This window comes from Dermochelys coriacea, chromosome 7 (assembly GCF_009764565.3).
Source record: "Dermochelys coriacea isolate rDerCor1 chromosome 7, rDerCor1.pri.v4, whole genome shotgun sequence".
NCBI lineage: Eukaryota > Metazoa > Chordata > Testudines > Dermochelyidae > Dermochelys > Dermochelys coriacea.
Genome location: NC_050074.1, coordinates 72,072,008 through 72,087,858, shown reverse-complemented (window position 1 = coordinate 72,087,858; position 15,851 = coordinate 72,072,008). Strand labels below are relative to the sequence as shown.

General features: G+C 46.7%; 2 protein-coding genes across 2 annotated transcripts in view; both read right to left on the bottom strand.

Annotated features, from left to right (window-relative positions):
• Window positions 1-1,753, bottom strand: part of CHAT (choline O-acetyltransferase) — a 56,630-nt gene extending 54,877 nt beyond the window's left edge. Inside the window, exon 1 of the mRNA XM_038410228.2 lies at window positions 1,511-1,753. The gene's annotated coding sequence lies outside the window, so the exon portion shown is untranslated. The remainder of the gene's footprint in view (window positions 1-1,510) is intronic.
• Window positions 1,754-3,842: 2,089 nt separating this feature from the next.
• On the bottom strand, window positions 3,843-8,046 carry SLC18A3 (solute carrier family 18 member A3). Its single transcript, XM_038410035.2, has one exon. It carries the CDS (start codon window positions 6,265-6,267, stop codon window positions 4,711-4,713), a length of 1,557 nt encoding a protein of 518 aa, XP_038265963.1. The 5' UTR covers window positions 6,268-8,046; the 3' UTR covers window positions 3,843-4,710.
• Between the last annotated feature and the right edge of the window lie 7,805 nt (window positions 8,047-15,851).

Genomic DNA, 15,851 nt, shown 5'->3' with positions numbered 1-15,851 from the left:
GCCGGTCCTGGGCGCGGCGCGGCGCCCCTGGAGCCCGGATCTCTCGCTGCTCTCCCAAGCCAGCGGTTACCTTTAGCTTTCGCTTTGCTCGCAGCCGGCATTATCCTGTTTCCTTCTTCCTCTGCCCCTTCCCCTCCCCGCCCTGCCTGGGCAGCTGCAGCCTCTCTGGCCATGCCCCTGGCTAATCCCCTTTCCATCCGTCGGCTTCTGCGGCCATCCCTTCTCCGTTCTCACCCTCCTGCCCCCGTTTCTTTCTAGGCGATCCCGAGGGAGGCAATCGCAATAGCAATGGGTAACCGCGGAAAGCAGGAGATAAACCGTAGGGTTTGCGCTGCTGCTGGGAGGGAGGGAAGGGAAGGGACACCCTCGTTGAGTTTCTGCTGTGAATAAAAAGTTATTGCGCTCCAGCGGTGCTGAAAGTAACTGGACTTAGGTACGAGCTGCGGTGAATGGCAGTGTCTGCTGCGCGCGGAAAGCCTGGAATTGCTCAGGAGCCGGGCAAACTCCCGCATGCCCCGAGTCCTTGGGAAAGAGTTTGCCATCGAGACTGGATCTTCCACTGGAGTCCAGAACCCGCCCCTGCTGCCAGCCTTTCCTCTTCGCCCCGGTGGGGTTAGTGCAGCCACCTCTGGGGCGGCCACCGCTTGGAGGCGGATTCGTCTGTTACAAACCCAGCCACAAAGACACGGGTGTCCCCAAAGGGCGGAGCATCGAGTTATAGACCCAGCCCTGGTTCGGACCCCTTGACAATCTTCTCGGTCGTCCAAGCTCTTGAGCCCTGATGGGAGGAGGCAGCCTATATAAATATTTAAAGGGACAGCAAAGACGATGCCTGCAGCCAGCCCCGTTGAGGAAATGATTGAACGCGCTCGAATAGTCCTAGACCGGGATTAATGGAACTTGCCAACTACATCAACATAATAAATGGTTAGCAGCAGAGCAAATTCAAAACAGCCATAAAAGTCAAATCTTCCCCTTACCAGGTTTCAGAGTAGCAGCCGTGTTAGTCTGTATTCGCAAAAGGAAAAGGAGGACTTGTGGCACCTTAGAGACTAACAAATTTATTAGAGCATAAGCTTTCGTGAGCTACAGCTCACTTCATCGGATGCATTCCCCTTACCGACGCTCTGCGCTCCGGGTGTTAACTTGATTATAAACTGGAGGCGTCTACAACGTGTAGAAACTGATGGAAATATTCCCCCTCCTCCCATTCTTCTGGTTTTAGTCGCCTCCCAGCTAAGTGAACGAACAGTTTGAAATGTCTTTGGCCGATTCCCCGGACCTTCTGCAGAGACTGACGATTTGGTTTGTTCAGGGGTGTCATTCTTCAGAACAATGTCTGCTGCAAAGTGGTTATAACGCGCGCACACACAGGGGGGAGAAAGGCACATCTGTCTAGTGCAAAGGTGGGAAAAGGCACAAGCTAAAGAACATCTGACACGCACCCCTGACGTGCGTGCGAACAGCTCTTGAGCGCATCAGTGCCAGCCAGCGGCTGAACACCCCTTACCTGTTCCAGCGAGTTGATTGAAGTCAAAGTTTCAAACGCAAATGTCAGGAGCAGAGGGAAACGTGGGGGTGGATATTTCAGGCTTCAAAACGCTTCTTGAGGGCTCAGAAGCGCTCTGGGCAATGTGGAGGCTTTGGAGTCTGCTTTTGCTCTGTCCAAGGTACTTTCATGTCTCCCTTTCCTTGTGGACCCATACACTGGCGTTGGGAGAACCTCTTCGTTCAGCCTCCCCCAGGTTTGGCTAACTCCTCCCTCCCTCCCTTCCTATTCGTGCAGCCCGAGTGGCCTCCCATAAGGCAACCCAGCCCAACCTCAAACCATCCTCCCGCTGGAGTTCAGCTTTCCTACAGGCTGGACACGCGGAGAGCATCCTCCTCTCCGGGGCCAGCGGCAGGGGTTTTGCATGGTTTGCTGTCCTTATCCCAGCAGCAGATTGTGCGTTTGAAAGCAGCACGGCACTAGCCTCTCTCAGCGACTAGTGCCCGGGAGGAGGTTGTCCGAAGTTACTGGGCATCGCCCCAGGGCGTGTATTTCAAACTGCAGGCGCCTTTTTTCCGAGTGGAAAGCTAGTGCAGGGAAGGCAGGGTCCCCCTTCGGCGTTGACTTTGATAAAGCCACATTTTCTTTCGGTCATTCGTTGCTTGACTCGCAAGTTAACTTGCCACGTGCGGCAGTCTGACGAAGGGAAAAGGGCAGACACGCAATGGGTACGCAATATACATGGGCACTGACCTCTCCCGATTCCCGATCTGCTTCCCCGGCCCCGTTGGGAATCCTTAATATTCTCCAGCCCTTAAAGGAGCAGGTTGAAGGAAAGGGCCTCTCCTGTGTATTGAGCAATGCTTCCAAGCTTGAATTAAAGTTATTTTCTTTGGCGTTCATTAGACGATTAACGGTGTTACTGGGGGTAAGGGAGTGGGAGGGAAATAAACAGCTCTGACTCCAAGGAAAAATTCAATTCCCCATTTTTGCTGCCTTTAATTCAGTTGTAATGCAAATTCTCTCTCCCTCCCCCGCCTTTAAACAATAGCAGCTTCTCCTTTGACCAAGTCAGGTCTTTATTCCCCGCGTTCGTTAGACTGGAGTCGTATCTTATTTCTAAATCTCTAGCCCGCTAGCTTCGGGGGTGCGGGTTTCATTTTAAGGAGCAATTGGCAGTGCATTTCGAAAGAGCTTATTAAATACCCTCTGCACCCGGTCTTTAAAGTAGTACTAGTCTATTAGCGAAGATGGTTAACCAAAGGGTTTTGAATAATAAGAATCGGAGTTCTGTAGAGAAATTATTTGTTCCCCTTGAGTCACAGCTGGACAAGGCAGCGGGCTCTTTTTTTTTTTTTTTACATATTATCTGTCTTGAAAAAGGTAAGCGCTCTGTCTTTTTCGGCTGGTTTAAAATGAAATCAGAATATGGGTGTTTAATTACTGTGCAGTCCCTGGGTTTGTAAATATTGCTACCCTGGCTGAGCTTCCTTACCAGCACACACAAAAGCAAATGATCATTTGAATCTAGTCACACTGAAAAGAAAGTAAGCTTTCAGACATTAACTAAAGTCATAACAGATTTATCTTATTACCAATAGCACTATGGAAGGATGCCAGGGAAATCCCAGTTATCTGACTCCCAGCGAAAAGATTTGTTACATCCTTAAATCTTCTTTTTGGCAATTGCAAGTTGAGCTTTATTTTATAAATGTGGGACTCAACTTGGTCCTACGGTCATTATTGATTCCTTGTTACCGAAACCAAAAGGCCACTACAAAGCAGCGTTTTCATTGTTATTTGTTCGTCTGAGCGGGGACTCCGAGGCCCTGAAAGTTGCTATCATAGCGCCCTATGTCAATCAGAGACCTTGATGACCAAGTGAAATTGATGACTGGTTTGCTGTGTTTCTTCTTCATTTTTCTAAGAACCTAGGGGAGGGGACGCTTTATTTTTTAGAAAAGAAACCGTTTGTTTTGTCTAATAGATGGTTGGACATTTAAATAAACGATGTATTATAGCGACCTATAAACCAGGGGGGAATTTACAGGGAAAAAAATGTGAGCTTCGGTTTTATATTTGCGTTTGGACCACAGGTTTCATCATTTGGATACGTTTGAATAAATCACCTTCGCCCTTTTTAGCCCGTGATACTGACATCCTTTGTGAAGCGCTTTGAGATCTATGGGAAGCCTTGTATAAGAGCTAGGTATTATTATTTTAATCCCCACAGATTATAGTTACGTGATATAGACGGGACTACATTCTGGGCAAAGTATTACCTTTTCCTTACCGTAAATCTATGTGGGGTAAATGCAAAATTCAGAAGCATTTGATTATGTAAAGTCTTTATTGGAAAAGTGCTGTGTTTAAAAAAATAAACCAATACCTTAATACCAAGACAGTGTACGCAGCGATGTTTGATGCCCTGTTTGCAATTCAGTACACATTTTCTGCCTGAACATTTTTACATTGTCAATCTTTGAACTCTGAGATTCCACCATTCTGAGATAAAAGGGTTTTATCTTTATTGAATCGGTCTTACGAAATAAACGAGGCTGATGTTATAGGGAACTTCTTGACATTTGTTAGAGTAATATCCTTGCCCTCAAAAACAATGAAAGAAAGACCATGGACCCCTCAAACTTCATTTATTCAGGTCATATTATCCTTGTAGATTTGGACTTACACATGATACAGTATATTGCATTTACCAAGTAGCAACACAACAGGAAAAATTATTACAGCGCTTCAGCTGGTTCCCAAAGAAGAAATAATACGATGTGATTTTTGTTGCTGTTGTTAAATATGAAACCAAGTGAAAGTGTCAGTACATATATACAAGATTTAGTAAATTTAGGTCCCTGAATATGCAATCTGAATTTTATTACAGACTTCCCTCCCTTTTAATGTATTTTTACAGAGATAGACAGTATGTCACACACGGAGTTTCAACTCGAGAAAACTTTTGCACAAGAGACCCAAGCTAAAAGTTTTTGGAAGGATTTATGTAAATGCATCATTCGATTAGTCTTCTTCGTGCTTTTCCCTTGCCAGTGTCTAAGGAAATACCAACTTAAAACAAGTCGAGAAGCCATTACAGCGTGATAAAGGTTAAATTGTATATAGTGCACATTGGTACATAAACAGATGGCAATAATGCTTTCACATCCCCTCCCCCACCACCCACTTTAACCCTTGTTCCGCCAGCTCCGTGCAGCCTAACTGTATTCATAATCTGAAGAGTCCTCCTCCGAGGCCCCTGTCAGGTCTCTGGGGTAAGAGTCCACGCTGTTTCCTTGCATCCCGCCTGTGGGATGGGGGGGTTTCCCCTTGCCTTTGCGCTCCTCCATTTTGATGGTGTCATAGAGTCCTTTGGGTCCTTCCTCCAGCAGGATGTTCCTCTCGGAGTGAGAGGCTTTCATTTGGCAGACGTTTTTGAGGAACAGGAGGACCGGGGCGTAAAGCACGTTGGCAAGCCCCATGCCCAGGTTCAGCTGCACGAAACCGAGCGAGTGCACGATCTGGCTGGCGACTATGGGCCCCAGGGCATACGCCAGGGAGTAGGAGATATCCGCTATGGCATAGACGCTGCCGTAGACGGAGACGTGGCGCACGTCCACGAGGAAGGCAAGCGTGGGCAGCAGGGCCGTGTCCACCAGGGCGATGCCGAAGCAAATGCCGCAGAGCGGGACGATGAGCTGCCCGAAGTTCCGGCAGGCGGGCACTGTGCACGAGCTGGCCCCGATGATGACCATGCCCAGGGCCCCATAGAACCACTGCAGGTGCGGGTACTTGGCGGCCAGTTTGACGGTGATGTAGACGCCCAACACATGGGGGAAGAAGGCGGGGAGCCACGTGACCCCCATCTCCCACTCCGAGGCGCCCATGGTCTTTTTCATCCACGTGGCGATGGTGGGCTCGAGGAAGGCCAGGGGGATGTTGCACGTGGTGAGGGCGCCGGCCACCACGGCGATGTAGGGGTCGATCATGAGCCTCTGGATGGGGGTGCCCACGGGCATGTTCTCCCGAGCCCGGCTGCCGAAGGGCTTGATGACGGTGAGCAGCAGCAGGCAGTCCAGCAGGCAGACGCAGGCCAGCACCAGGAAGGGCACCCGCCTGCCGGCGAACTGGTGGAGGATGCCGCCGAAAGGGGGCGCCACCAGGCTGCCGAAGGAGATGAAGGCCAGGGCGATGCCCAGGGCCCGGCTGCGCTCCGACTCCTCGGTGTACTTGTCGGCGATCATGGCGATGCCGGAGGTGTCGGCGAAGGCCGAGCCCAGCCCCTGCAGGCTGCGGGCGGCGAAGAGGGTGGCGTAGTTCTCGGCCAGGGCGAAGATGATGGTGGAGAGGAACATGACGGTGAGGCCGATCAGCAGCGGGATGTCGTAGCCCACGCGGTCGATGAAGGTGCCGCTCAGCGGGTTCACCAGCAGCTGCAGGATGGCCTTGGAGGCGAACAGCAGCCCGATCTTGATGTCCTCGTTCTCCGGGGGGTACCCGGGCCCCAGCACGGACTTGGCCCGGCTGGCGTTGGCCCCGCTGGCGTTGCTCCCCCGGGCCTCCCACTTGGTGAGGTAGCTCGGCATGATGGGCACGATCACCATGTAGAGCATGTTATCCAGGAAGAGGGCCACGCACACGATGACCAGGATCAGCCGCCGCTGCCGGTGCACGTCCTGCATGGCCGTGCCCAGCTGCTTGGTCTTCTCGCCCATGGCATCGGACAGCTTCTCCACGGCGGACTTGGCCAGCCCGGCTCCCCCCTCGGTCGCCATCCTCCGATCCGGGGGACACCCCGTCCTGCGCCCGGCAACGCAGCCGCTGCCCTCCTCAAACTTCAGCCTCTCCGCTGCGCGGGTGCTTCGCTATCTGTGCATGGGGGGCCGCGGGGGGAGAATCACTCCGAGGACAGAGAAGGCTGAAGCTCCGATCCTTTCCTCCCCACCCCCTCCTCCGGCCTTTCCCTCTTGCCGCCTTCTTCCTTGGCGATACGGCTGCTTCCAGACACACCTCCTCCAGTCCTGCCCTCCTTCCTCCCCGCCCCGGCTCTGCTTTGCCCTGCGCTGTTTCTCGTCCGCTCCTCACATGCCGGGACGCCTTTCGCGTCTTCAGGGAAGCCGGCTGGGCGGCTCGGCCGCGGCTTCCCCTTTGCCTCGCCACCCCTGGACGGACGGGCTGCCAAAGCGTCCGCTTGCTCCGCTTGGCTCTGCCCGGAGCTCACTCCGGGTCCGCGGCGAGCATCCCTGCCGTGGGAAGGGCTGGCCCCCAGCTCAGAAGGCGTCGGAGCGCCGGGGGCCCCCAGGGCTCCGTCCCATCGCTCGCGAGCCAGCCCGCGCAGGCACGCCGGCTTCGGGGGCCGTCGGCGCAAATGGAGTCGCATGCTTCCCGAGGCTTGCTCTTATTTTTTGGTTGGGGGGGGGGTTGGTCTTCCCCCCCCCCCAAATAATCCCGGCTCCCCTCCCCGGCCAGGGCTCTGACGCACAGTCCCCCCCCGGGGTCACGTCGCCAGCTGCGGCTCTTTATGCTCATGTGCCACACGGGGGAGCCGTAGCCAATCACCGAGGAGAGAGCCGAGCCCCGAGCGCGGCCCCTCCGAATGGAGGTTCCCCCGGCTCGGGGACGGGCCGCCCGGCCGCGAGAGAGGGAGGCGGCGCGGCGCGGCGCGGCGCGGCGCTGCTACGCCCGGAAGCCGCGGCAGCCGCAAGGGGATCTGCGCCGGGCCCGTGCCAGACGCCGCCGCCGCCCAGTTGTAAGGCGAACCGGATCTAGCGGCAACGTGTGGCTAAGTCCGACCGTTCACTGCACTCCGCGGGCTCCACCTGCCTGGGGCAATTGAAATGAAGGGTTCCGTTAGTTTATTCCAAACCCAAAGGAAGAAAGGGGGGAGGTGGGTTCAGATCCCCACGGGAGAGCAACGAAGAGGGCCCAGCCCTTGTGGAGGAGAACAGCCTCTGTTGCAGCTCCCGTTTTATCCGTCCCCCCCCCCCCCCAGAGAGCAGCGGGGACTTTCGAAGCGCACACGCTAAAATCCCCAACCCCAATCGCGAGCAACTGGGCGGAGCGGGAGGGCTGGGGGGATGCCCCGTTCCCTTTGCTTGCGGAGTCTGGCATTTCGCCGTCTAAATACGCCCATTTCTGAATCATTTCTCCGAGAGGGTCCTCTGTGCTTGAGGTACAGGAGAAGGAAGAAGCAGAACCCTAAGACCCCGCTCATGCTGGCCCTAAAACGTTAGCAGTCTTTCTCCAAACGGGGCTTACGTTTGTTCATGGACTTTTCATTAGTGCTGCTTCCCCCGTGGGGCAGCAGGTGAAATGCTCAGATGGCCAGACTGAAACTGCCTTGGCTTAGGAGAGATGCTCTCAGGCTCAGTCCGGTCTCCAGCAGCGCTGAATCCGTTCGGGTTTCAGACACGGTGCTAGGTAGCGGGGGATTAGCTCTTTGGACCCCGTGCTGTTTTCGTCTGTAAAACGATTCCCCCCTCAGCTTTGTGCCGACTGTCAGATCGCTGTGACTTTTGTTGTCATTTTGCCGGAAGAATTAACTTGATCTCTTAGGCGCCACATGTTGGTGTAGGTTTCAGAGTAGCAGCCGTGTTAGTCTGTATTCGCAAAAAGAAAAGGAGGACTTGTGGCACCTTAGAGACTAACAAATTTATCAGAGCATAAGCTTTCGTGAGCTACAGCTCACTTAAGTGAGCTGTAGCTCACGAAAGCTTATGCTCTGATAAATTTGTTAGTCTCTAAGGTGCCACAAGTCCTCCTTTTCATGTTGGTGTAATTTACGACAGGAGAGGGCACTGCGGCTGAGAATTGGCACATTCGCGCACGGTTTCTGCGCCCTCACACCCACCCCAACAACATACCTAAGGAGCTTGTCTTGGCACTCTGCCTTTTCAAATAGGAGCGAATGATACCCCTGGCAATGCTTCATGCAGGCTCTGCCTTCTCTTGATAACTCCTTTTAGTATAAGCGAGAATGGCTAAAATGGTTATAAATTAACCATACGCCATACGTCCCCACCCCTGAGTTAGGTACAGAAGGACATTTCGGAGGCACTTTCTGAACAATTTGTGTCACGCTTTGTAAATCCCCTCGCCGCTAGTTCTTCTTAGATTGCCCTTTGAGCAATTTAGTTTTGCTGAAATGGAAAACATAGAAATACTCTACATTCAAATAACTAAAAGAGGATTATCTTTCTACATTAAAAATCTGTTTCAGATTTCATTAAGTCTAGCCTGAATAAGAGGAGAAAATAACTGAAATGGTGCTTGACCCTGCAGCCCCTAAAACAGGTAACTTTCCGGGTTGCCCATCCATGAAAGGGACACTGTCAGGGATAGTTTGAGTTTAGATTTTAAGAACAAGACCTTTTAGAAAATTAAAGCCAAGAGAAACAATTTCATGACTCTTTTTTAAAATTCAGAGAAAAGTTTGTTTGAATTTTAAACATTCTCCTGCGGTGTGTACAGCATAAACACTACAGCTTTGTGCTAATTTAGAAGACCAGGGAAGTGAAATTGATCCAGGAGCAATATGAAACTGACTAGTCTGTTTTCACTGTCTAAAATTAAAGAAATGCAAAAACTAAAACAACAGAATAAATTAGGAAAAATACATTAGATGTGTACATTTCCTGCATTTTTAATCAGTGAAATGGAGATACTAAGGCTGCCAAGTATTTTTTGAATGCTGTGTATAAAGCATTACCAGTTTGATAAATACCCAGAAAAATGAAATATATTCAAATATATGGATTTTAGACATTTTAGATTAGGTTTTAAAACAAAGACAATCAGAATTATGACTTCAACTATATTCTCCTTGTAGCAGAGCCCTTGCTCCCCATTGTGCCCTGTGGAGTTGGGAGCATACAGTAAATAAATAAACATTCCATATAGTCGAATTATGTGTAGACTAATCCAAGGAGATAGTTCTGCAAATGCTGTTTAAAATAATCAGACCTCTCAATTGAATGAAAAATGGTTTCTTCATTGATATGGAGTGCAAGACTCCTTCATTTGCTTGCATTGCACTCTGCTGGGCTTCTGAGGCCAAAGAGAAAGTCATTCATTCTGTCAGTTGCTGTGTCTTGCACTATTGAAACAAAACAGTCTAGATGACCAGAAAGACTCTTAAGATGAGTGCCTGCATAAAGAGAGAGGTATGCAGATGTATTTGTGCATATACAGAAATGGAGAAGCAAAAGAAATGTAAAATTATACACTTTCACTGTTGCTGTTATTTATTTATTTTATTTTATCCAATAACACTCACATTAGGGACAAAGATCCCAAACAGAGATCCTGAGAATGATGTAACATTAGTCAAAATGACTCTTTTCACAGAATGAAAAGAAAGCAGCCAGGAGGAAAACTAGTTGCTCCTAAGTTACTTAAAGGCCATTGCAGTTACTCCTGGATGCACAGTCTAGGTCAGTTGTTTCCCTTGGAAATACTGCTCTTTGGACAAAGAATTTAAACTGGAGCGTCCACAGAAATACCCAAGGGGATCAGGCTGAGGAGGAGATTTTAAGAACGTATAAAAGCATACCTGGGGTTGGGGAGGGAGAGAAGAGAAATGAATCTAAGGATAAGAATAAAAATGCTGAAGGACATTCTCCCTACTTGTGATGGATGTCACGTTTACACCAAGTGGTAATGGGTTGTGTGTGTGGTGGGGATTTGATTTTGGATTAGTGCTGTGCTGTAGTCAAGAGTATTGGAATCTTGGCTCTTGCTTGATGATGCACTTTATTTGATTAAAGGTTCCCTTTTAATCAAAGATACGGCCATTTCCCATCTCTAAAATGGAATCTGGCTGGGGCCATGCCTGGAAAATACAGGGACTGGTTCTTTTGTCTCAGGGGAGCTGATATCTCATTTATTACCATCAAGGGTAAGCTGAATTATACTTGTAAAATGTCGCATAATAAATTTAGCCTTCTTAGTAAATCAAATCAGTTGATTCATTTATCTATGACAGATGCGTCATAGCTACGTGAACTTCATTGACTAGACAGAACTAATAGGCAGAGTATGTACCTTCAAATGTGGTCGAAATTTATGGAGCTACAGTGAAATGAAGTAAGAAACAGCGCCACAAGGTCAGTTTAGAAACTAATAATACACTATAAATAGAACTCTAATATTAGGTGAAAGCACTTTGTCCCTAGGTTCTGTTCTTCCCACAGCCCAAAAGACACTAGTGTGCACACTCACTTTGGGTTGAACGGGAAAATGCTGAGGAGCAGATGTCCTTCATTTGTCCTACATTGCAGTACATTAGCTCTTTGGAAAATTACCATGGATATCAAGATGAGTAAGAAGATTCTATATCCGTAAAGGGAATGAAATGGTGTGGGCTAGGATTAGTTACCTGCTTTGTTCTAAAGGTTGTAGATAAAGGGAAGGGAAGCCTGCGATGAGCACTCTGTCCTACTTGTGAGTTTAATGGCAAACTGACATTAAAGGAACTTGCAAAGAGACTGCTTTTGTTGACGAGTCTTTATATTCGTTTTATCATAATTTCATTCATTGCCATCCACCTTGGCACTTACGTAAGGGGTAAGAATCAGGAAAACACCTGACTTTTCATCACCTATATTTTCTATGTCTAATGAGCTTTCCAGCCCTCATAGGCTTCAGATCTCCTGGGTTTTTCAGTTTCCAGATAGTCATAATTAGAACATTGCATCTACCTCACTGATGCTCTTTTTAGGATAGTCCAATCCAAAACCTGTTAAGACAAAATGTTGTGATTTTTTTAAAATTGAAACAATTAGTGGAAGTGATGTTTAGGATAATCAGATTTCCAGAGAGGAGAGAATTTAACACATTCATATAAATAAACACACAAAAGGCTAGAATAAAAGTTGGATTTGATTATGAGTGGGAGTGACTTGTAGCAGAACCCACAGGTTTGCAACACTCACTTCAGTAAAAGTAAGAAGTGAAAATCCTTAGGAATTTCTGAAAATGAAAAATTTCAACTTACATGTTCTAATAAGAAAACAGAGGCAATGACCTTGCAAAATTTGCATTCACCTCACTGAATTACTGGTGACTCAAAGAAAACACTTGTGCTTTGGATTAGGAATTGTTTTAAAGGTAAAATTAGTGTAATTTTATAAATAGAGAAATGATAAGACAGTGTTGTAAAGAATGGATTTGAGATGGTTATAAGGTGTTTAGAAATCTGCACAACAGAAAAACTTCTTGGTATAAGGAGACTAAATACAATGACTCAGAAGGTTGAACCACTTCACATCTTCAAAATACTAATCCCCTTAATAGCTTTAGTTCTTAATGTTGGTAATAAAGAGCTCATCTTCTTAAGGACCTGACAATACATTCTGGCACCCATCACAGAGCAAATTATGTTTCCTTTTCTAGATAATTTTTCACCAAGATCTGTGTGTCTATTTCTCTCAAACAGAAAAACCATCACCTATTTAGACAAATACTGTATTATTTGTCTAGACAGGGCAGGGAGAAAAGGGAGGAGAGTTGAAGTTCATTTTTCAGTAAACTCAGTTTCAAGTATCCCTTTGTATGGTAAACAATGGAAGTAAAAATAGAAGGATATATATTATTTTTGTATGCAGAATTTAAGAGTAAATCCAAATATTTTGCATCACCCAATGATATTTTTTCCCTTGCATCATTGATATACCTAAGGTGTCATCCTGATCCCATTCAAGTCAATAGGAGTTTTGCCATTGACTTAATCAGAGTAATCATTTCACACCCATCTTTTGGAATGCATCCTGAGACTGGTAACTTTAATTCCCTGATAATTTTCAGGAAAAATACAGCGGAAATCAGAGAGGTAGGCTTAACACTATAGCAAATTTACTATTTGCATAAAACCAGTGTTTAAATTGTATCATTTCTCTTTGGAAATATTAATACTGCTTAATAGTTGACAGTAGTAAATCACCAATTTGTTTATACTGCGTACTTCCTATAGTTTGAAAACTGCTGTAATACTTCCTGAATTTTTTGCAAATCGTGTTTTGAGAGAGAGTAAAACAGGTGACAAATAGGAGACAACAGGCAATCAGAAACTCCAAATTTATAAATTATTGTACAAGTTTGTGTTAGTTTAGTGACTGTTGATGTTCTTGTTAATACTTGTGGGTAATACCATCACAGAGTTGAAATTGGAAGAGAGCGATTAGATTGTGATTCACCCCCTGCAACAGTAGAGTTATTCTCTACGATATATTCTTGAGTATTTTTATTCACATTAGTTTAAACAGCTCAAGCTACTGGGTTTGCACCAGTTCTTGGGAGAAAACTCAGAGTCTAATAGGGCTCACTGCTTGAGTATTCTCCTAATATTCAACCTTAAACTTCCTTTGCTCAGTTTTATCCCATTAATACTAGTTCTTTTCCCTTGGATCACATTAAACAATCTCCTTCCCTTCCTGGGTTTTTACATCCTTCAAATACTTATTCTGTCAATCACAAACCATGCCTTTTACATCACTGGCATACCCATTGATTGATCTCCTGTATCAGTGTTCTCTTCCTTGAGCTAAACATGACATCAGCAAGATCTCAAGGAGATCATCTGCACATTCCCACCATCAGGTCTCTTTCTAGGCACCACTGTCACCCTTATTCTATCAAATCTCCCTTCACTTCACTGACAAAACTTGTCAAAGAGATTCCCCAATCAGATCTAAAAACATCAACCTCACCAAGTCCTCTTTTCTCAGCCACTCAATGCTAAAAATACAGAATCTATCCACAAGAATAATTTGTGCAAGAACTCACCTGTCATCTGATTAAGATGACAGAAAACACTCCTGACATTTCAAGAAAACATATGTGTGCGTGTTTGTGTAGAAGATACATATCTAAGTTCTTTAGCTTTGAGAGGCCAAGTGAACCGAGAAAGCTACAGAATGAGGAAGAAACAGAGTTCTAATAAGAAGGAATTTAATCTGGAGTAGGAGTAAGAGGCCAGCAGCTGAACAGAGCAAAGTAAACAGGAGTTGAGTGAGCAGGAAGACTGCAAATGTTTTGATGGTGTGATGATTTGGGGACCCAGTCTATGCACAGCTTATTAATTCTGTTAGATGTTGGGTGCTTTTTATGTGTATCTGTGTCAGACTGCAGACTCCATTTTGAATATGGGGTTTGTTTGCTTTTGAGAGCTCTCCATGTTGGACTGGAATTCCAAGGGGCAGTGGCACAGGGCTAACACTAGAGGGTTATTAAATCAGGATCGTCCTCTATTCAAATAAAAGCACCCTAGACAAGAGTCCAGCTCCTGCCCAGGAACTGGGAGAGGTTGCCTGGCAGGGAAGTCACCTGTTGAAGTAGGAGTCTGAGGTCACCTGTTGAGCCTGATCAGGAAGTCCCATAACAGAGGAGATTGGAAGGTTATAAAAGGGCAGAAGCTGCTCTGCTTTTGGGTCTATGGCCATTTTCACCAGCTCAAGCAGAGGAAAGCTGCTTCAAGACCATGTTGATGAGGCAGGGAAAACCTTCCTACCTGAACACAGATGGACTCTCAAGGGAAGGGTGACTCTCAAGGGAGGAATGTGGTGGTGGTTTCTACATCACTGGTTTTCAAACTGTGGGGCACCCCCCCAGGGGTGCAATGAGGTATCGGGGACACAGGGTGTGGGATGGGGCTGGGTGTCCATTCTGGGGAGCATCCAAGAACTGCCAGGGAGGCTTAGTGGAGACTGCATTGGTTCTGGGCCTAGGCAATTGGACTTGAGGGGTCCCCCCTGCTAAGAAGGGTATCAGACACGAGGCCTGCATTTGGAGTGCATCCCTAGCAGCCCAAAAGCAGACAGACAGCATCTAAACTCTGCCCAGCCCTTGCAAGGGAAGGGCACATGGGATTCAACATTTGGATCCCCTCACAGAAATCTGTTGAGTATTCAGGAGGGAGAGCGCGACCAGATCTGACAGATTTTTATTGGAAAAATTGTGTGAATGGGAAGACTGCAAATGCTTTGATGACATTATTTCTAACTCTCATCTCTGCTGAATGCTCAGCTTTGTTCATCTCTTAGTACCATACTCCCACTCAGATTAAATTCCTTCTTATTAGGACTCTTTCTTCCTCCATCAGTGCTTTTCTCAGTTCACTTGGTTTCTCAAAGAACACACATACACACACACGAAATGTCAGGAGTGTTTTTGTTTTACAAATTGTATTTAGCATCTTGACAATCAGCTCTGCTGGCATTTTACCTGAAATTTTTCAATATGCTAGGAATTCTCACCATGCTTTCTGCATAAGAGTATCTAGACAAAGCTATCCAGCATGTCACATCTGTGAAGTGATCAACATTGTCTCATGGAGAAGAATTCTCATATGACTTGCTTGTCCTCCCAAACTGAAAGGCAAATGTCCTGAAAAGAAAAATGAAGAGCATTCCAGTGCTTGCAGAACATACTGCATGCAATGTATTCCAGTGTGCATGGCACCAATCAGCTTCTGTTCATGTTGTTAAATTGAAGCTTTTTTTTCATAGAATCATAGGACTGGCAAGGACTTTGAGACGTCATCTAGATCAATCCCCTGCACTCATGTTGGGACTAAGTATAACCTGACAGGTGTTTGTCTAACCTGCTCTTAAAAATCTTCAATGATGGAGATTCTACAACCTCTCTAGGCAATTTATTCCAGTGCTTAACCGCCCTGACAGAAAGTTTTTCCTAAAGTCCAACCTAAACCTCCCTTGCTGCAATTTAAGCCCATTGCTTCTTGTCCTATCCTCAGAGGTTAAGGAGAACATTTTTTCTCCCTCCTCCACATAACAACCTGTTATGTACTTGAAAACTGTGATCATGTTGTCACCATGCCTTCATGGGTCACAACTGAGAATACCAAATTCAGGACAAACTGCTGAGAAATAGGGCAGACACCTCCCAAAACTGGTGGTTATTCTTTGATGAGATATACCAAGCCAGCACCAAAAGTAAACTTCTGTCTCACCACACTGGCTAACAAAGAGTCAGAAATGCAGCCTCCTTAGGTATTCTATTCCTGGATTGAACACCCAGACACCAGACTTAATGATGAGTAGTTATTTAAAACCAATTTCATCAAACCAAAGAACCAGTCACATACCCAGGTCAATATATAATCAGAACTTACCCAATAATCATGCTGTTGCCAATCCTTTAGTATCTAAAATCTAAAGGTTTATCTGTAAAAGAAAGAAAGAAAAGTGAGAGTTAAAATTGGGTAAAGGAATTAAATACATACAACAATTGCAAAGCTCTTGAATCAGGCTTGTAGCAGTGATGGAATAAATTGCTGGCTTGCTAAGTCTCTGGTTGCTTCCAAATCATTGGAAGGCCCTCAGTCCCTTTGTTAGAAGGCTCC